The sequence below is a fragment of the Dictyostelium purpureum genome (genome assembly GCF_000190715.1).
Source record: "Dictyostelium purpureum unplaced genomic scaffold DICPUscaffold_399, whole genome shotgun sequence".
In the NCBI taxonomy this organism is placed as follows: Eukaryota; Evosea; class Eumycetozoa; order Dictyosteliales; family Dictyosteliaceae; genus Dictyostelium; species Dictyostelium purpureum.
Genome location: NW_003519735.1, coordinates 403 through 21,891, shown reverse-complemented (window position 1 = coordinate 21,891; position 21,489 = coordinate 403). Strand labels below are relative to the sequence as shown.

At 23.6% G+C, this 21,489-nt stretch overlaps 9 protein-coding genes across 9 annotated transcripts; 3 read left to right on the top strand and 6 right to left on the bottom strand.

Moving 5' to 3' along the window:
• Positions 1 to 157: 157 nt before the first annotated feature.
• DICPUDRAFT_157950 (uncharacterized protein) lies at positions 158 to 1,498 on the bottom strand (the record flags this gene model as incomplete). Its single annotated transcript, XM_003293099.1, has 2 exons — positions 158 to 569; positions 1,104 to 1,498. 2 exons carry the CDS (start codon positions 1,496 to 1,498, stop codon positions 158 to 160), a joined length of 807 nt encoding a protein of 268 aa, XP_003293147.1.
• A 917-nt stretch (positions 1,499 to 2,415) lies between these two features.
• Positions 2,416 to 4,600, top strand: DICPUDRAFT_157949 (uncharacterized protein; the record flags this gene model as incomplete). The annotated part of the gene is made up of 6 exons (XM_003293104.1): positions 2,416 to 2,599; positions 2,862 to 3,021; positions 3,608 to 3,716; positions 3,788 to 4,039; positions 4,122 to 4,342; positions 4,417 to 4,600. The coding sequence occupies 6 exons, from the start codon at positions 2,416 to 2,418 to the stop codon at positions 4,598 to 4,600; spliced, it is 1,110 nt and encodes a 369-aa protein (XP_003293152.1).
• A 540-nt stretch (positions 4,601 to 5,140) lies between these two features.
• Positions 5,141 to 5,311, bottom strand: DICPUDRAFT_157948 (uncharacterized protein; the record flags this gene model as incomplete). Its single annotated transcript, XM_003293098.1, has 1 exon — positions 5,141 to 5,311. One exon carries the CDS (start codon positions 5,309 to 5,311, stop codon positions 5,141 to 5,143), a length of 171 nt encoding a protein of 56 aa, XP_003293146.1.
• A 1,623-nt stretch (positions 5,312 to 6,934) lies between these two features.
• Positions 6,935 to 7,105, bottom strand: DICPUDRAFT_157947 (uncharacterized protein; the record flags this gene model as incomplete). The annotated part of the gene is made up of 1 exon (XM_003293097.1): positions 6,935 to 7,105. One exon carries the CDS (start codon positions 7,103 to 7,105, stop codon positions 6,935 to 6,937), a length of 171 nt encoding a protein of 56 aa, XP_003293145.1.
• A 1,919-nt stretch (positions 7,106 to 9,024) lies between these two features.
• DICPUDRAFT_4908 (uncharacterized protein) lies at positions 9,025 to 11,964 on the bottom strand (the record flags this gene model as incomplete). The annotated part of the gene is made up of 3 exons (XM_003293096.1): positions 9,025 to 10,637; positions 10,806 to 11,153; positions 11,295 to 11,964. Coding segments are annotated over 3 exons (2,631 nt in total), but the record flags the coding sequence as incomplete, so codon positions are not given.
• A 419-nt stretch (positions 11,965 to 12,383) lies between these two features.
• On the top strand, positions 12,384 to 13,840 carry DICPUDRAFT_41593 (uncharacterized protein; the record flags this gene model as incomplete). The annotated part of the gene is made up of 3 exons (XM_003293103.1): positions 12,384 to 12,529; positions 12,618 to 13,239; positions 13,307 to 13,840. 3 exons carry the CDS (start codon positions 12,384 to 12,386, stop codon positions 13,838 to 13,840), a joined length of 1,302 nt encoding a protein of 433 aa, XP_003293151.1.
• Positions 13,841 to 14,853: 1,013 nt separating this feature from the next.
• DICPUDRAFT_157944 (uncharacterized protein) lies at positions 14,854 to 17,703 on the top strand (the record flags this gene model as incomplete). The annotated part of the gene is made up of 4 exons (XM_003293102.1): positions 14,854 to 15,127; positions 15,236 to 15,396; positions 15,469 to 15,863; positions 15,939 to 17,703. 4 exons carry the CDS (start codon positions 14,854 to 14,856, stop codon positions 17,701 to 17,703), a joined length of 2,595 nt encoding a protein of 864 aa, XP_003293150.1.
• A 204-nt stretch (positions 17,704 to 17,907) lies between these two features.
• DICPUDRAFT_157943 (uncharacterized protein) lies at positions 17,908 to 18,332 on the bottom strand (the record flags this gene model as incomplete). Its single annotated transcript, XM_003293095.1, has 4 exons — positions 17,908 to 18,002; positions 18,078 to 18,096; positions 18,174 to 18,218; positions 18,294 to 18,332. The coding sequence occupies 4 exons, from the start codon at positions 18,330 to 18,332 to the stop codon at positions 17,908 to 17,910; spliced, it is 198 nt and encodes a 65-aa protein (XP_003293143.1).
• A 269-nt stretch (positions 18,333 to 18,601) lies between these two features.
• DICPUDRAFT_6061 (uncharacterized protein) lies at positions 18,602 to 20,705 on the bottom strand (the record flags this gene model as incomplete). Its single annotated transcript, XM_003293094.2, has 2 exons — positions 18,602 to 19,904; positions 19,975 to 20,705. Coding segments are annotated over 2 exons (2,034 nt in total), but the record flags the coding sequence as incomplete, so codon positions are not given.
• Positions 20,706 to 21,489: the final 784 nt, after the last annotated feature.

Sequence of the window (21,489 nt, the reverse complement as noted above, 5' to 3'; positions counted from 1 at the left end):
TATAAAAATAGTAATATGCAAAATAAAATAAAAGTCTTTTAAAGTTATAAATCTATTTATAAATAAATTAAGTTTTTTATTTTTGTTAATTGGTGATTGATTAATATATTTTTAAAAAAAAAAATATTAATAGAATTTGAGATTGGATTATTAAACTTTAATCTTTTTTTGAGATTATAATTGAAATGGTATATTCGCATTCGACTATTGGTGATTGATCATCAGTGGTACCATAGGCCTCTAAGATTTTTTCTTTAATTTGTGGGAGTGGATCTGGGTTGGTTTTTACATATTGACTGTATGCGGACCATGATGAATAGTGACCAATTAAAGACTCGATTGAAACTCTAGTGTGGAATTTAAGTGAGGTTCTTTTGGTTTCTTTAAATGGTGGAACGATGTCTTTATAGCCACCATCAACTAATTTTCTAACGGCTTGGTTCCAGTACTCTGGGCCAATTGTAGTTTCGTGTAATTCCCTATTAACTAAATTGGCTTTTTCATTATTTGAAATTTCATGAAAACCATAGGTAAATCCAATGAAAAAACCACCAGATTTTAAGATTCTCCTATAAAAAAAAACAATAATTAATATATATTTTATGAATATACAAAATACATATACAAATATAAATATAAATATAAATACATATATAACAAATACATATATTTTATAAATAAATACACATAAACATAAACATAAACATAAATACACATACACATACACATACACATACACATACACATACACATACATATACACATACATATACACATACATATACATATACTTGATTAATATTGGTATATAATTAAAAATAAATATTTTATTTATTTCATTATAAAACTTTGTTAATCAAACAAAAAAAAAAACAAAATGAATTTACATTTTATAATACATGTGTTAATTATGAAACTAAAAAAATGCTATTTTATAATATAAATGAAAAAATATTATTTTTCATTTTCGCATTATTTTTAGGTTTCAATATAAAAAAGTATCATATGTAAACTCAATAACAAAACAAGGGAAAACAAAACAATCTCAAAAAAAAAAAAAAAAAAAAAAAAAAAATTTTAAACCTCAAAAAAATATATATTACTCTGTTTCTTTAAAGAAAATTGGTAAGTTAAACCAATGAAGTGCTGTAGCGACGGTAACCAAATCAGCACTGTCATCTGGTACATTAATTTTTTCAGCACTACCAACATGATATTCTACATTATCATGTTTTAAAGCATTGGTAATCTGACCTTCGGATGGATCAAAAGCAATCACTTTTTTAAAAAGTGCAGCTAATCTAATTGAGTTTTGGCCTGAACCACAACCAACATCTACGGCTAAAGATCTTTTATCCTTTTCGACAGTTTCATCGATCAATTGATACAATGAGTCGGGATAAAGAGGTCTAAAAGAACTATAATTCTTACTAAATTTACCAAACTCATCTTGGAATTTGGCAGTATTAGTAATTTTATTATTATCTTGTGAGGACATTTTTATTTGTTTATTTTTTAACTTTTTAGAGTAAAAAAAAAAGAAAAAGAAAAAAAAAAAAAAAATTAGTTTTAATAAAAAAAATTAAAAAAAAAATAGTAAAAAAATAAAAAATAAAAAAAAATAAAAAATAAAATAAATTATTTTCTAAAAAAACTTGTCTTAATTTCTAAACTTTTGCAATGTAATTACTACCTATGCAATATCCTTTTTGATACATAAAAAAATAAATAAAGAAAAAAATATATGTAAATTAATTAAAATAGAAAAAAATGAATGTAAATTAATTAAAATATTAACACACACGAGTGTTAAAAAAATATTAATTTTATCCGTTTAAAAATAACTTTTTCATTTTATTTTTTTTTATTTTGATTATTTTTTTAATTAATAACCTTTTTCATTTTATTTTGAATAAAATTTTTGATTGTTTATTTTTTTTATTTTTTTTATTTTTCTTATTTATTTTTTATTTTTTATTATATTTCATTTTTTCATTTTTTCATTTTTTTTTTATTAATTTTTTGGTGTATATTGATCCTGGTTTAGTGATAGGTATGAAATATTATTTATTAGGATTTAATAAAATAAATAATTAGGATCTTTATTATTTAACAAAAAAAAAAAAAAATCTTTTTTTTTTGATAATTTTTTTTTTTTATTTTTTTTTTATTAAAATAATTATTTTAATTTTTTTATAAACCATTTTTTTTTTTAAATCATCTATAAAACATTTTTATTTCATTAAAAAGATATATATATGTGTACTAATAATATTGGTTTATAAAGTGGGTTACTAACTTACATACATATATAATAGTTATTATTAATAAATATTTATATGTAGTGTTAATCACTAACCGAATATTTAGCACAATATAAAGGAGTCGGGGAAAAAAAAAATTATATATAATAAAATGGATTTAGAAAATAATAATAATAATAATAACAGTAATGATAATATTGATAGTAATATTGGAAACGATATAGATAATACAAATAATAACAATAATAAATATTATTATAATACCGATATTCACAATATAAATAGTAATAGTAATAATCATAGTAGTTTTGAACAATATAATGGTATTGGTGCAGGTCAAGATAATAGCATAGATGAATACCAAAGTTTAATAAATCAACATAAAAGTTTAAACGAAAAAAAAGGTTGTCTTAATACACCTTTTTTCCAATTTTTTATATACCACTCGTTATTTGTTTTTTTATCTTTAGTTTATCTATCAGTAAGTTGTTTTTTTTTTAATTCATTTGTTTTTATCTACATTCATTAATTATTAACACAACACAATATAACAATAATAAATTTAGATTGCGGTTGGATTACCATTTTTAAATAAAGCGATTTTAGGGCCATATCCATTTCCATTAACATCAAGTTTCTTTCAAACATTAGGTGCTGTTACAATTTTATTAATTTTCAATTTAATTCAGTATAGATACCAAAAGAATGATTTGGTACAAAAAAGTTATTTCTTTGATAAAAATTTCATACAAAAAAGGTAAATAATAATGACAACTATAACAATTTAGAATAATAATAATAATAGCAATAAAAATAATAATGATGATTATAAATAGAAGGATTTTTATTTTAGGAAAAAAAGATTGGGAGATAGAGGATTAAGGGTATACAGCATAATTATATAACAGTTAAAGTTGGATATATTTAGTGTCATGTGTAAAGTTAATGGTGCTTTCAAGAAAATATTAATATAACAGAGTGTTTATTTTCTATACAGGTGCAAAATAATCAAAGATAATGGTTATATTTGTGTATATATAGAAAAACATTCCATACAGATGTCCATTGGAATTATTTTTTGATAGCAAGACTATTCTTTTTTTGATATTAATAATTCAATTTTAATATATTGTTTTTTTATGATAATTACTCAATATCCTCCTCACTGCATTCTTTTTTTTTCGAAATAGTATATTATAATAATAATAATTATAGTTAATAAAAAAAATCATATACTCTTTTAAAATAGATTCTGATTATTATATATTTATAATAATGCACATTATAAATAATATTAAAAATTTATAAACTCTTATTAACCACCCTCTTTTTTTTAATTATAGTTTAATTATGATACCAGTATCATTATGTTTTGCTCTTGTTATGATATTAACAAATCTTGCAATTCAAATGGTACCAGTTGATTACCATGTTGTCATTAAATCCACAAATGTAAGTATTTAGTTATTTATTTATTCATATTTTCACAACACATATTAATTAGTTTAATTATATAAATATAGATTATTTGGGTAGTATTATTCTCAATTTTAATTAATAAAGAGAAACCATCAATTTTTGAATATTTTAGTATTGGATTATTATTAGCAGGTACATTATTAGTATCCTTGGTTTTTGCAAAAGAAGGTGAGGGTACTGCAAAATCAATTATAATTAATTTATTATCTTCATTCTTTGAAAGTTTAACAATTGTAGTTTTGAAATGGGCTTGTACATATTTATATAGAATAGATGAAACCATTACAGTAATAGAGGTAGGTGGTGATATAATATTTATCTGCATAAAAAAAAAAACAGTTAAAATTAATTTTTTTAATTTTTTATTTTTAAATTTAGATCTCATTATTTAAAGTTGTACAAGGTTCAATAGCAATTGCAATTCCAATGTTTTTCATTGACAAGGTTAATGGATTTAAAGTATTACCAGAATTACCAACTCATGTCTTATTTCTTTTAATCTCTGGTATTTTTATTACAATGGTTTATCAAACTTGCACCGTTTGGTTAAGTAAGAGTATGTACTCTACTACCGTTGGTATTATCAGTCAACTCCAAATGTAAGTATATTTTATAGATAGCGGTATTTTGAAAAATGGGTTAATATTAATTTTGAAATTTTTTTTTATTAAAGCATCCCACAAGAATTTATTAATATTATTTCAGGATCATTTGTTTCATCACCTTTACATATTGTTGGTGTTGTTTTAAGTGCTCTTGGTTGTTGTTGTTTTAGTGCTTATCACTTTTTCAAGATTTTCAGTTTTAAAAAATCAGTTCAGTTTAAAAGTGTAACTAAAGATATTCAAAAAAATTAAAAAAAAAAAAAAAGTGAAAATAAAAAAAGAAAGTTCTTTTATAAATAGTTTATTTACTTATTTATTTAATTTATTATTTTAATAATTATACTTTATTAATAATTTTTTTGCTCACTGAAATGATTAAAAAAATTGGGTAAAATTCGTAATTTTAAAAGGAATCTATGTGTGAAGGTTTTATCAAACCGGGATTTAATCAAACATAAAAAAAAATCTTATTTTTATAAAGCTTTGACAAGATTACACAATGTTATTCAGGATTTTTTGATTAGTTTTAATTGTATTCTCAATACGATATTGAAAACAATATATGATTCGATTCAGAATTAATTGGTAATAAATAATATCTTTATATTGTTCAACAAAAATTAAGTTTGATAATGAAAAAATAATTTTACAATATATAACTTTATAATTAATTTTTTAAAAATTTAGTTATTATATATTATAATATTATTTGGATATTATCAAATGATTGTTAATAGATAATATATATATATTTTAATATATATATATTAATTATTAAAGATTGTTAAATGTTTATTTACTCTCTAAACATCTCATAAATTGTTCATTTGCAAATATATTACTATATCTTACCGGGCCAGATACAATTGAATTAATTTTATATCTATTATCATATACCCATTCCAAAAGATCAAGTCTTTTAGCTTTCCAAAATTTTTTACCAATTTGTTGAAATTTATTCATTTTCTATATATATATATTTTATATATTTTATATTCAATATGAAATTCAAATCATTTTAAAAATCAAATAGTATTTTTAGAAATAAAAGTATTCTTCTTTCATACTTTATATTAAGACTCTTTATGCCATATTCAGTCAATATTGTATGCTTTTATTAAGTTGCTTTATGAGTTTTACTTATAATATATTCAATACTTTTTTTAATATGAAGATAAGGTAATAAGTTTTATATCTTTATTAATTTTTGATCTTGTCTAATGAAACTTTTTGGAATGTGTTATTTTACTGATTTAAAGTATTAATGCACAACTTATTTTAGATTCAGTAATAAAATTTTTTATAATAAATAATTTATTAATAATAGTACATAATAAAAAAAAAAAAAAAAAGATAAATCTTAGACGCTGAATTTAATCATCGAAACAAGTATAAATAGATACATCTCAACGAGTTATGATCATCCATATAGATTTTGTTTAAGGAATTTAAAATTTTATATATTTTCTATTATCATTATTCGAATTTTTAGTGTCAGACATTTTTCTATAAAAATTACATTTTAGATGTATGTTAAAATAAGGATTGACAAAGCCAAACTTTGTATTTAAACTTTAATTGTTATAAGAGTCTATTATTAAAAGGTTTCATTGAATAGGGGGATTATCACAATCTTTGAAAAAAAAAAAAAAAATTTATATGTAATTATGTTATATTCAAATTTAAAAGTCAAAAAAATTTGAACAAACAAAAATACGGTATTATAAAACTTATATCATTATACTCATATTTTAATTATCTATCGATTCGTATAATCGATATTTATCGCAGTTACAGTCTTTAAAAAAAACATTCATTTTTTCATAAAAAAACTAAGTTTTTTTTTATATTATAATAACTTTTGTATATTGTTTTTATTAAAAACAAATAGGGGATCGAATAAAAGTAGTACATCTAGAAACTGTATTATTAAATACATAAATTGGTAAAAGTTTAATTAGAATCACTAAAATGGTACTAAGCTGTACTGTTTAGAAAATATAAAAAAATACTAAACTTTTTTTTTTTTTTATTTTTTTTTTTTTTTATTTTATATATCCGGCATATATTTTTTTTTTAAAAATTTTTTTTTTTTTTTTTTTTAAATTTTATAGTTTATCAATATAACTATTTTTTATTTTTATATATCAAAATTGAATTAATTTAAAAAAGTAACTAAGCCGTTTGGTTCATAATTTTAAAAGGAATCTATGTGTGAAGGTTTTATCAAACCGGGATTTAATCAAACATAAAAAAAAATCTTATTTTTATAAAGCTTTGACAAGATTACACAATGTTATTCAGGATTTTTTGATTAGTTTTAATTGTATTCTCAATACGATATTGAAAACAATATATGATTCGATTCAGAATTAATTGGTAATAAATAATATCTTTATATTGTTCAACAAAAATTAAGTTTGATAATGAAAAAATAATTTTACAATATATAACTTTATAATTAATTTTTTAAAAATTTAGTTATTATATATTATAATATTATTTGGATATTATCAAATGATTGTTAATAGATAATATATATATATTTTAATATATATATATTAATTATTAAAGATTGTTAAATGTTTATTTACTCTCTAAACATCTCATAAATTGTTCATTTGCAAATATATTACTATATCTTACCGGGCCAGATACAATTGAATTAATTTTATATCTATTATCATATACCCATTCCAAAAGATCAAGTCTTTTAGCTTTCCAAAATTTTTTACCAATTTGTTGAAATTTATTCATTTTCTATATATATATATTTTATATATTTTATATTCAATATGAAATTCAAATCATTTTAAAAATCAAATAGTATTTTTAGAAATAAAAGTATTCTTCTTTCATACTTTATATTAAGACTCTTTATGCCATATTCAGTCAATATTGTATGCTTTTATTAAGTTGCTTTATGAGTTTTACTTATAATATATTCAATACTTTTTTTAATATGAAGATAAGGTAATAAGTTTTATATCTTTATTAATTTTTGATCTTGTCTAATGAAACTTTTTGGAATGTGTTATTTTACTGATTTAAAGTATTAATGCACAACTTATTTTAGATTCAGTAATAAAATTTTTTATAATAAATAATTTATTAATAATAGTACATAATAAAAAAAAAAAAAAAAAGATAAATCTTAGACGCTGAATTTAATCATCGAAACAAGTATAAATAGATACATCTCAACGAGTTATGATCATCCATATAGATTTTGTTTAAGGAATTTAAAATTTTATATATTTTCTATTATCATTATTCGAATTTTTAGTGTCAGACATTTTTCTATAAAAATTACATTTTAGATGTATGTTAAAATAAGGATTGACAAAGCCAAACTTTGTATTTAAACTTTAATTGTTATAAGAGTCTATTATTAAAAGGTTTCATTGAATAGGGGGATTATCACAATCTTTGAAAAAAAAAAAAAAAATTTATATGTAATTATGTTATATTCAAATTTAAAAGTCAAAAAAATTTGAACAAACAAAAATACGGTATTATAAAACTTATATCATTATACTCATATTTTAATTATCTATCGATTCGTATAATCGATATTTATCGCAGTTACAGTCTTTAAAAAAAACATTCATTTTTTCATAAAAAAACTAAGTTTTTTTTTATATTATAATAACTTTTGTATATTGTTTTTATTAAAAACAAATAGGGGATCGAATAAAAGTAGTACATCTAGAAACTGTATTATTAAATACATAAATTGGTAAAAGTTTAATTAGAATCACTAAAATGGTACTAAGCTGTACTGTTTAGAAAATATAAAAAAATACTAAACTTTTTTTTTTTTTTATTTTTTTTTTTTTTTATTTTATATATCCGGCATATATTTTTTTTTTAAAAATTTTTTTTTTTTTTTTTTTTAAATTTTATAGTTTATCAATATAACTATTTTTTATTTTTATATATCAAAATTGAATTAATTTAAAAAAGTAACTAAGCCGTTTGGTTCATAATTTTAAAAGGAATCTATGTGTGAAGGTTTTATCAAACCGGGATTTAATCAAACATAAAAAAAAATCTTATTTTTATAAAGCTTTGACAAGATTACACAATGTTATTCAGGATTTTTTGATTAGTTTTAATTGTATTCTCAATACGATATTGAAAACAATATATGATTCGATTCAGAATTAATTGGTAATAAATAATATCTTTATATTGTTCAACAAAAATTGATGTTTTTATTGAACAGTGTTTTCAATAAAGTTGGCCTATGTTCTTTTATAAATAATATTTTTTATATTATAACCTTAATTAAGGTTTTTTTATTAAAAACTTTAAATATGGCATAATATCAAGTAAGTTAGAATGAAAATTATATTCGAACATTTATTTTAATAAATTATACTGGTAAAATATACAGTGCCCGAGATATATAGTATACTGTAGTATCATGAATAAGAATGACAATAGCAGCAATAGCAATTGAAACAATAAAAAAATTCAGAAATTTTAAAACAAATTATAACATTCTTTTTATTTTTATTATTTATTTCTTTTTTATTTATTTGTACATATAATATAAAATGATTAATTAAAATGATTATTATATTATTGAAATGAAAGTTTGATTTTTTTTTTTAATTATTATTATTTAAATATGGTATCAACAAAAAGTTATCAAATATTGGGATTTGTTTTTTATCTAATTCTTTAATAAATTTCTTTTTTAATTCTTCGCATTTGTTAATCTTATCCAATAAAATATTTTTACGATTATTAATTTCAGTTTCTTTATCGGTCAAAAGGTTTAATCTATTTTTTGAGATGATTGTTGTACCAAAGCTAAATTTCATACATGAAACAGTAAATTCAAATTCATTTGATTCAATTTGAACGTTTTGAGTGGTATCGGGTTTAACGGATGTTATAATTTCTTGACCTACTTTAATATCAACTAAGATTGGGGAAAGATTTCTAAATGTGAATGATTTGATCTTTCTACTTAACAATCTGTCAGAGACTATTTCTGGTGCTGAATACTGGATGTTGGTAATTTTAAAGATACATGGTGCGGCAAAAAAAGCAAATATTTCGTGGGTTCCATTGAAATACTCGATATATCTAGAATATGACTTTGTGTTCTCTTTGAATATATTTCTCAAATTTGAAATTGAGAATCCCTTTTTGACATCACTAAAGGCAAAAATTCTGCATGCATTGAAGGTTTTATTAGTTACAGAAATTGTTAAATATCTTTTAACACTTTTTACGTTTTGAATCCTAAAGGTTTCATTTAGAACAGTACTGTTTGAAAATGTCATTGCAAGTTTTTCCTTTAATGCAGTCTCTCTTTCAAATGAAAGATTTTTAATGTTGGTTGGTAAGAATGATGACATGATTGAGGCTATTTGTAAATTGAACCCTGAAATATCTGTTTTTGAAACCATTAAACTACATAAATCAAAAAAACCAGCTATATGTTGGATCGTGCTTGGGTTATATTCTAAGACCAATGTTGATAATCTAGTGTCTACCAATGATAGGCATGGATCTTGAGACCTTGAAAAATTAATATAATGATGGGAGTCTACAAAGCTTCTAATTTGATTGATTTTTTCTTTTTCGCTTGTTATTAAAGCAACTGATTGCTCGTTTAAAGACTCAGTATTTGCCATTCTAGATCTAAATGAGTGATATTTATGAATTTGTTGTTCTATTTGATTTTCAAGATCTTCAATTCTTAAAATTATAGTGTCTAGTTCCATTGATAAATCAGAGCATACACTTTTAAAAAGGGGTAGTTCTATTCTTTGATTTTTTAAAAAGGAGACAATATCGGCAAGAGAAATTATCATTTGAATAAATTTTGTGATTGCTTTAACCTTTGATGTATCAAGGATGGTTTCGTTTGGTACTATATAAAGAGATGTTGAAACTTTGCCATCGACAATTGGGATCCATAGAAATCCTAGTTTATCTGTATCAACTATAGTTGGAACAATTATATTTTTGTTTTTGCTAATTAAAAATACTGATGCCATATTATAAACTTCATCTGTGAGTAGTTCTAAATGTATTTCATCATAGTCAATGGCTTCTGCTAATTCGAGGGTTTCATTGGTTAGGATGACAGAGTCTCGGGATTTGTTCTTTAAAAGCAATGAATATAACGATTGACTGTCGTATATTTTTTTTTGGAGCATATTAAATAAAGATTTAACATCAGATGCATTTGAAACACTTTTGTCAATACTTGTAAAAATATTTTTAATTTTATCCGAAATTATAATGTCTGTTTTCTCATCGTCAACTAAAATTGGTAATGACAGTGCTATTGGCAATGCTGATGCTGGTTTTGATGCTGGTTTTGATGATACTGGAGGCTTTCCATTAAAGCTTTTCTCGTTGTCACTGTCGTCACTATCACAAAATACTACCATAGAATCGTGTTTTAATTTCTTTTTTTCTTGTTCACCACTTTCAATAGCATCGTTGTTTGTTTTTAAAGATAAACTGTTAACTCTAACATGTTGAAGACTATTCGTTTTCCTTGTACTGATTCTGGGTGTTGGTTCGATAGCTTTTCTTTTTTTATCTAATTGCGGGGTAGTAATAGGTATTGATTCAATATTTTTATCTTGTACTTTTGTTGCCTTTTGAGTTGGTATTGGTGTTGCAGTTGCATTGGTAGTGGTTATTTGCATTATATCCTTTATTCTAATATAAGATGGTGTTGATGTGGTTATTTCTGTTGTTTCTTTATTTAATGACGATGGTGTTTCAATTGATTTTGTATTTGGCCGAGATCGTGTATATATTGGTAATACTATTGGTGAATTTTTAGTTTTATTTGTGGGAGTACTGATTGTGGTGGTTGTTGTTTCTTTTGGGAATTCTATTGATAAAGATTCTTGTTCATCATAATCTTCAAACTGTTCGTCCTGTGGTTTAAATTGAATAATGGAACCATTATCTTGTTCTAAATCTAAAAATGGGAAAATTGAAAAAATATTAGAAATTTTGATTTCTTCTTCACTTTGATTAGTATGGACACCATGAATAAAAGAAAACAACCCTATAAGATCTGGCGAGTTATTCTTTGACACTTCTTCACCATCTAATCTAAAATCTTTTGAACCACCACATTCTTTTTTAAATTGCTGTAAAAATGCATACCATTCAGTCGCAATGAAACGACGATGGCTTATCTTGTAACCATACTTTGTAACCAATGTTTCTAATGATTTGAAAGTGGGTAAAGAATTTTTAGAGAATATATGACTATCGTAGATTCTTGATAAATGGTCAATTACTAAAATTGCTTGATCACAGTCATCAATAATATTTTTACCCATTGCATCAAGTCTATACCTGAAAGCTGAATCAAGGTCAAAGCTTTTATTGTTTTTAAAATTTAGGAACTGATTCGTCTTTGGAAATACATTTGTAACTTTGAAACAATCGGGTCTTATTGAAGAAAGTATCTTTTTAACGATTTCTCTAAGTACCACAATATCGCTTGAAAAATAACATGACATAATGTTTACATCACTTTTTTGTTGTTTTTCAACTGGTGCATATGTGCTTAATAATTTATAATATATATCTATACTTCTATCCCATGGAATTAATTCTTTATCCATTATTAAATTTAATTATACCAATAACATGATTTTAATAAAAAAAAAAAATTTTAAAAAAAAAATGAAAAATAAAAAAAAAATAAAGCGCACAAATAAACTAAATTAAAAAAAATGGGAAAAATGAAAAATTCAAAAAAAAATCAAATAAAATCAAATTAAAATAGTATTCTTTTAAAAAATAGAATATAGAGAATAATAATGTTTATTTATTATATTTGTATAAATAGCCCTTTATAAATAATATTTTAAAAATTATTAAAAAAAGAAAAAAAAACCCTTTTTTTAATTTTTTTTAATTTTTTTTTTTCATTTTTCAATTTATTTTAATAAAATTTTTTTAAAAATTTTTTAAATTACATAATTCGCATAATTTTTTTTGTAATAAAAGAAACAAATATAATAAAAATAATAAGATGACCTCTTCAATTGAAGAAATTGATATTGACACTGATGAAGGTTATGATCCAAATGATATTCAAGAATATTTAACAGCCACAATTATAGCACAAAATGGAATGACTGATTCTATTAAAGAAAGATTAAAATCAAAAAAAGCAATGTATGTCTTTTAATTATAACAGAATATAGAGCTAATAATAAACAAAAGTGGAGATATTAATAGATTTTAATTAAATTTTAATATTTAGATCACACATTGAAACTGATAAAATTATCAAATTTTTATATAAAGGTATAGAAACTATACCAGCTTCACATCAGTCATTAGATTCAAGTAAAGTGTGGATATCATTTTGGATATTTCATGGTTTGGATATGTTAGACGCATTGGATAATTACCCAGATATTTCAAAAAGAGCAAGTGACTATTTTAAAATACTACAAAACGATAAGTTGGGTGGTGGATTTGGTGGTGGTAATTCACATACAAGCCATGTTGTTAGTACATTCGCTGCAACCAGCGCACTTTTTACCATTGGTACAGAAGAGGCCTACAATGTTTTCAATAGAGAAGAAATGTACAAATTTTTAATGCGTATGAAAACTTCAGATGGTGCATTTACAAGTGAGGATGGTGGTGAATATGATTCTAGAACTACTTATTGTGCAATCGCTGTAGCATCCATGCTAAATATTTTGTCTGATGAGTTGATTGATGGCGTTGTAGATTTTTTGGTATCTTGCCAAACTTATGAAGGTGGCTTTGGTGCCTTCCCAGGTAATGAAGCTCATGGTGGTTATACTTTTTGTGCTGTTTCTGCACTATCAATTTTGAATAGTTTAAATAAAGTTGATATGGACTCATTACATGTAAGGAAAAATCTATTTATCAAATATATTAATATCTCGTACCAATATTAACAATATCATATTATAGAGATGGATTACATTTAGGCAACCAGAGGATGGTGGTTTTCAAGGTAGAACAAATAAATTAGTAGATACATGCTATTCATACTGGCAAGGTGCTGTTTTTATTATAGTCCAAAACTATTATGATCAATTAAATAATAATAATAATAATAATAATAATAATAACAATAACAATAATCAAAAATTACTATTTGATCAAACAAAGTTATTAGATTATACCATTAGATGTTGCCAACAACATGATAAAATTTTCAGTGGATTTAGCGATCATCCAACAAGAAATAAAGATTTTTATCATACATGCTACAGTTTATCGGGAATATCATTAGCACAACATAATGATATACCCAATATTATTACAACAATGAATTCAAATACACAAGAACAAACTGTACCACCAATAACCATTAATTCAGATACTTTTTCAATTGATCCAAAAAGCAAAATAGTTGAACCGATCCATCCAATTTATAATATTAAAATATCCAAATGCGAAAAAGCTTTGAAACACTTTTATTCTTTAAATAAAATAAACTAAAATATTTTATTATTTTCAATTAAAACTATTTATTTATCTATCACAAATCTTTTTAATTCCTAATATTTAATTATCTAAAACAAACAATCTAACATGATTCAGAAACTCAATGAGAACCATACTAAGGACAAAGATAAAGGTTAAACCATAAAATAAAATAAAATAAATAAAAAAAAAAATTAATCATTTTTAAAAGGCATATTGGTGGGTGAATTTAAATATAGAAAAAAATAAAAATAAATAAAAAAATCCAAACCTCTTTTAATACAAAAAAAATAAATTTAATGTTGATTTTATATATTCTAAATATGAATATGTACAAGATCTAATAGATTTGTATTTTATATAAAAAAAAACAAAACTGCTATTTAGGGAAGTTTCTAAAATGGTTATTATAAATATTATTAATATTTTAGTATGATTGAATTATTTTATAAAAAGATATTTTTATAAAGTGGTGATATAACAGTGTAACTGTTTAACATCACTATTTTTTTTATTTTGTTTTTTCTTATGTTTTTTTTTTACAAAAACATTATTTTTGAAATAAATTATTTATTTATTATTAACTGAAAAAAAAAAAAAAGGGTGAATGGTAAAATGAACAAATTAAACAAAAAACGAACATATATGAAACGATTATCATAAAAATGCATACAATTCGAATGATAACATTTGATTTTTAAGAAATAATATTTTATTTAAAAAAAATAATAATTTTATATTGGTATTGTTTCCACTGGTAAATTATTTTCGAAAATGGTGTATCTCTGGGACACACCAAATTACCGAATATTTTTCCTTCATCCACCTTATAAAATAAATAAAAAAATCCAATAAATCATTTTTTTAATTTTTTTTTTTTTAAAATTTAAAATTTTATTTTTTTTTAAAAATTTAAAATATTTTTTTTAATTTTTTTTTTTTTATATATATTCATTAATTAGGTAATAATAATAATTGACATAATAAATTAAGTTTTATTAATCATTAAAAGTTATTATTGTTTAAAAATGAAAGTAATAAAGAATTTAATTGTATTGTTAATAGCATTTTATTTAACATTGTCCAGTTGTAATGCTAGAGTTGTAAATCAAGCATGTAAATACCCAGGCTATTCAACAAAAGGTGTCAGTAAAACAGCAAATGGTTATGAAGCAACCCTTAATTTAATCTCACCAGGACCATATGGTAACGATATTAAAACTTTAGATTTCCAATTAACTTTTGAAACCCAACAAATTTTCAGAGTTAGAATCACCGATCCAAATAATCAAAGATGGGAGGGTATGTATCATATCATATAATTATGGTTTTTTAAAAATAAAATAAAATAAAAAATAAAAATAAATTAAATTCATATTAATATTAATATAATATATTATTATTGTATAGTCCCATTCGTTAATAAATTGGTCGGAGTTAATCCAGATACCACCGATTATTTAATCCAATTTACAAACGCACCATTCGGCTTTAGTGCTACCCGTATTTCAACAGGTGAAGTTTTATTCAATAGCACCCCACCAGCTGATTGTTCAACTAATGGTTTAATTGTATGTATAATAAATATAGGTTTCATTTTATGTTTTAAACTTTTTATTAATTTCATTATGATGATTTTATAGTATTCAGATTATTATTTAGAATTAAGTACATCATTTAGTGAAAATAATCCAAATATTTATGGTTTAGGTGAAAGAACATCACAATTAAGATTATTAAATAACTTTACCTACACATTATTTGCAAAAGATCAAGGTACTGCCAGTACTCCAAATATTAATCTTTATGGTTCACATCCCTTTTATCTTAATCTTGCATCCAACGGTAATGCAAATGGTGTATTTTTATTAAACTCCAATGCAATGGATGTACAAATTACTTCAAATTCATTAACTTATAAAGTAGTTGGTGGTATTTTCGATTTCTTCTTCTTTACTGGTCCAACACCAAATTCAGTTATTCAACAATATACCCAAGTTATTGGAACAACTCATATGCCAACTTATTGGAGTTTAGGGTAAATAAAATTATTTTAATTTTAGTGATATTGATGATAATAATAAAAATACTAATACTATTTATATTATTTTAGTTTCCATAATTGTCGTTGGGGTTATCATTCAATTGCAGAAACTGCTCAAGTTGTTGCAAATTATAGTAAATTTGGTATTCCATTAGAAACTATGTGGAATGATATCGATTATATGGACCAATATAGAGATTTTTCAACAGATCCAGTTAATTTTGCAGCAGAAGATTTTACTGCTTTTGTTGACTCCCTTCATGCCAATAATCAACACTATATGATGATTGTCGATCCAGGTATTTCAAACACAGATCCAACCTATCAATCTTATATCGATTTAGTTAATTCAGGTGCATATATTAAAGCAGGTGGCACAGATGCACCATTAGTTGGTTCAGTATGGCCAGGTTATGTTATTTTCCCAGATTTCCTCCATCCAAATGCTACAGAGTATTGGACAGAACAATTTGCTAATTTCCACAAAATAGTTCCATTTGATGGTATTTGGATCGATATGAATGAAATTAGTAACTTTTGTGATGGTAATTGTTTCAACAATAATCATAAAAAAATGCCAGGATTTGATCCAAACTATCCACCATATATTCCAGGAGGATCACCATTATACATGAAGACCATCAATATGACTTCAACTCAATATAATAACACCTTAGTTTATAATTCACACAGTATCTATGGTTACACCGAAGGTATGGCCACTCAAATAGCCGCTCAATCAATTCTTGGTACTCGTTCAACCATTATCTCTAGAAGCACTTTCCCAGGCACAGGTGGACACTTTGCCCATTGGTTAGGTGATAATGAAAGTAGTTACAATGACCTTTACTTCTCAATTCCAGGTATGCTTGCTATGAATATGTTTGGTATTCCATTAGTTGGTGCCGATATTTGTGGTTTCAATGGCAACTCTAACGCAGAGCTCTGTGGCAGATGGCTTCAATTGGGTAACTTTTATCCATTCACCAGAGTTCATAATAGCTTCCTCAGTATCCCACAAGAACCATGGGTTTGGGGTCAACAAGTTGTTGATATTGCAATCAAATCAATCAATACCAAATTAACCTTATTACCATTCTATTACACCCTCTTCCACATCTCACATTTATCAGGTGACCCAGTCGTTAGACCATTGTTCTTTGAATACCCAACCGATTCAAACACCGTTTCAATCGATAAACAATTCCTTGTAGGTACTAGTTTATTAGTATCACCAGTTTTAGAACAAGGTGCCGTAACTGTTAATGCTTATTTCCCAGATGATATTTGGTATGAATATGGCGCAAACGGCTCATTGGTAGAATCAACTGGTTTTGTTACTTTAGATGCCCCATTTGAAAAGATTAATGTTCATCTTCGTGGTGGTAATATCATCCCAACCCAACCAACTTCAGGCTATGTACCACCACCAAATGGTATTCCAATCACCACTACTATCGCTAGAAAATTACCATTCACTTTAATTGTTGCCCTCGATTCATCACTCCAAGCTTCAGGTCAATTATTCCTTGATGATGGTTCATCACTCCAAACCTATGTAAACAATGAATACTCATTCATCGAATTTAATGTCGTTAGTACCACTTCATCAGTCTACAAATTACAATCATCAATTGTTGCCAATGGTTATAACGGTACCTCTGAATTAAACATCAATAATATTGAAATCTATGGTTCACCAAATGTCAAACAAGTCTTGGTCAATGGTAATGCTATCAATACCTTTGACTCTGTCACTGAAACAACTCTTATTGTTTCAAATTTATCACTCCCATTATCAGATAGCTTTGAAATTGATTTTATGTTAAATTAATTTAAAAATAAAATAAACAAAATAAATTAACTCTATTGTATTAATAAAACTATAAAGTTTCTCTTTTTTTATTAACCTAAAAAACTAATAGTTTATTTTTTTTTCTTTTCTATGTTATTAAAACTGAATATTATTTACATTCTTTTATTATTATTCTAAATTTATTATTTCTTGTTTTAAGAATTTAAAGTATTATAAATTATTTTATGGTAATTGATCAATTGATTTCTTTGGTGGTGGTGGACCTGCTGCTGGTTTACCGCTAAATGTTGTTTTTGTTTGTTTTTGATATGAATCATCTTTAAATAAATAAAAAATATAGGGTTAATAAAACTATAATTTAAAAGTATCTTTTTTTTAAATAAAAAATTTACCTTTATGAGGTGCCCAAACCTAAATATAAAGAAAAAGAAAACTATTAGTATGTATTTAATATTGTATATTTAAATATTATTTATTTATTTATTTACTTTTTCTTTTTTACCAAGAGAACCTTCTTTTTGCTTTTCGATTTCCTATAATAATATAAAAATATAATTTAAATGTAAGAAATTGCAATATAAAAATAAAAGAAAATAAACCATACAAACCTTTTCAAACTTGGATGTTATACTTTTGGTACTAGACATGATTATTTATTAAATATATAGTTTATAAAAAATTATATGTATAAAAAAAAAAAAAAAAGATATATTGTGTGTTTTAATTTATAAAAATGAAAAAAAAAAAATAAAATAAAAAAAATAAAAAAAATAAATTTATGGAAAAAAAAATTATTATTATAAAAATATCTTTTTAAAAAGCCATCAAATAATTTTTTTTTTTTTTTTTTTTAATTACATTATTGTAAAATATTTTATTTTAGTTTTAGTTTTAGTTTATTATTATATACTATATTTTAAAATAATATAACATAAAAATCATATAATACAGCAAATGTAAAATATGCAAAAACAAAATAACGTAAATTATAAATATAATTATGAACAGGTAAAGGAATAGAATATTGACCATAATGACTTCTAGCGAATTGTAACATCATTACCATAAATGTACCTGATTGTAAATTGAGACCTAGTGATGTACCTGATTCCATAACTTGTAAGAAACCTTTTGGATTCATTAAAGCTACCAAGAGAATGAAACCAAAGAAACCAATGTAGAATATGAATTCTCTTATTGGGAAACGAACTGAAAAGTTTTGTTCCATTGTTGATTGACCTTCTTTATCGTCGATTTTTGAATTTACTAAATTAATTTTTGAATATATCCATAATTTTGCTTTTCTTGTTTGATGAATTATTTTATATTTAATTCTTTCGACCATTATTTTAAATTTGGTTGATAATTTATTATTGCTGCCATTAATACTATCTTGGACAGATGCTGGTAAAACTAATAAATCGTTATCGTCTTCGTCGTGAGACTGGGTAATAGGATTGGCATTACCGAGACCACTACCGCTATTTGTATTGTTATAAAATTCGTCACCATCCTCTTCTTCATGATAAGAATTCGATAAACTTTTTTTACGCCAAGTTATACTAAAACCGTCGAGTGTATGTTTGAAACCAGTACCGACTGTGATGAAACTGATAGTGATGGATATAACTATAAAGATATTGACCAAATAAGCGATCCAAAGAAACTGTGGGAAACTTTCAGATACAACCTTCATTAATGGAATGGTGGCAATCTCACCATGGATAGCTGCTTCCTCTAAAGATGGAAAACCTGGGTTATTGGGGTTTGGAACTTGAGGAATAATTTGAAGTAAAAACCAACACCAAATGATATTTAAAATATAAACAGTAAATAAAGCTGAGCCTGCAACAGTGTAACATTTCTTTATTTCTCTTTTGGTGAAAACTATTTTTGGGAATACTACTGGTAAAACACTACTTGCTCCACCTAATGCTACAGTTGAAATTAAGAATGACTTGCCGATATATGACCAATCATTACTGATGTTATTTTGTACATGATTTGAAATGATGCCAGTTATAAATACAATTATCATTAAAAGGGTTCCTTTTGCAAAAGTAAACAATGTAATAATACGGCCAAGAGATTTGGAACCAAAAATTACAATTATTGTAAACAATAAAATTACTGGGAAAATTAAAAAGGAATGGTCAATACTAAACAATTGGGCATATGCTTCTGAACCTGCTAAACCATAACCAATCAATACAGAACAACTAAAATAAAATTTTATATTAATAAATTTTATTTTAAAATAAAAAAATAATATTAAAATAATTTACTTACAAATGTAAAAGAACTGAAAATATAAAAAAAGCATATGAAATTGGACCTAAGAACTTCAAACCAATAATATGAAGGTTTGGTGTTTCGGTTTCTTTTTCTGTGGATGAATGTGCTTGTTTGGTTTCCTCCTCTTGCTCTTCTTTTTGAATTAAATTTTCATTATCTTCTCTGTTTTCTTTTTCTAATTTTTCATTCATCATTGTTTCTTCGTCGTTATCCCCTTCGCTTCTATCATTTAAAGTTGGGGATGATTTTATTGATGAGCCACCATTTGAAGATGCTTTAATATCAGTGGATTCTGATAGTTCGCTTGTATCATTATTATTTTCATTATTTAAATCTGGTGAAACTCCGCTGCTACTGTTAATAATCCTTCTTCCAGCAGTACCACTATTATGATTTAAAATATCCAACTGAATATTATTCTTTGGTATACCTGTATTATCTACATCAATTTCGTTACGAGATCTGTCATCAATTGGTGATGAAGAAAAACTATTTGTTGATAAAATTGAATTTGCCTTAATAATTGAATATATTCTTTGAAGAACTTCAATCAAAAAGAAAATTGATAATAATTGCATAAAGAAACACAACGTATATGAGGCAACAAACGGTTTGAAACCACTGTGTGACAATTTTACTGGTAAACCTAAAATACCTGTACCTAAAACACTTGCAATAACTATAAAATACAAATATGCTAACACTAAAAATGGTGTCCTCTTATTTCCATCATCCTCGACATTGATGCTGCTACTCTTTATACTAATTTGACTATTTTGTAACAAATTCTTATAATCATCTTCGCTACTATCCTTCATTAACAATCCATTCTCTTCGATTACCCCTATACCACTACTATTATTCTTGGTTTTATTATTACTATTAATATTTAAACCATTCATTATTATTTTGAATTTTTTTTTATATTTATGAACTTCTATCTTTATTATTTATATATATTTAAAAAAAAAAAAAAACTAATATTTTTTTTTTTAATTTTTATTGAAAAAAAATTTTGCTACTATTACTAATTCTATGTTATATTATTGTTATTATTATTATTACTATTAACTATTATTCAATATCTGATTATCATTCTTTATATCTATATATTTTAAATACATAAAAAAATAATATTTCTATTGAAATTTGTAAGTTTTATTCTTCTTTATAAAAAAAAAATTATGAAAAAATTATAATTATAATAATTATTATTTTAAAAAAAAAACAAAAAAAAAAGAAAAAAAAAAAGAAATTTAAAAAAAATAATTTTATTTCTAATATTTATAAAAAATCTTTTTTCCAATTTTATTTTTTTATTTTTTTAAATTATTAATATTTTTTTTTTTTTATTTTTTTTTTTTTTTTCTGAATATTTTATTTATTTAATTTTTTGAATTTATATGTTAAATTATAATAAAAAAAACCATCTAAGATACTGGGGTTTTATTTCAGTACACCCACACCAAAAACTAATTTTTTTTTTTTTTTCCAAATCACTTCACACAC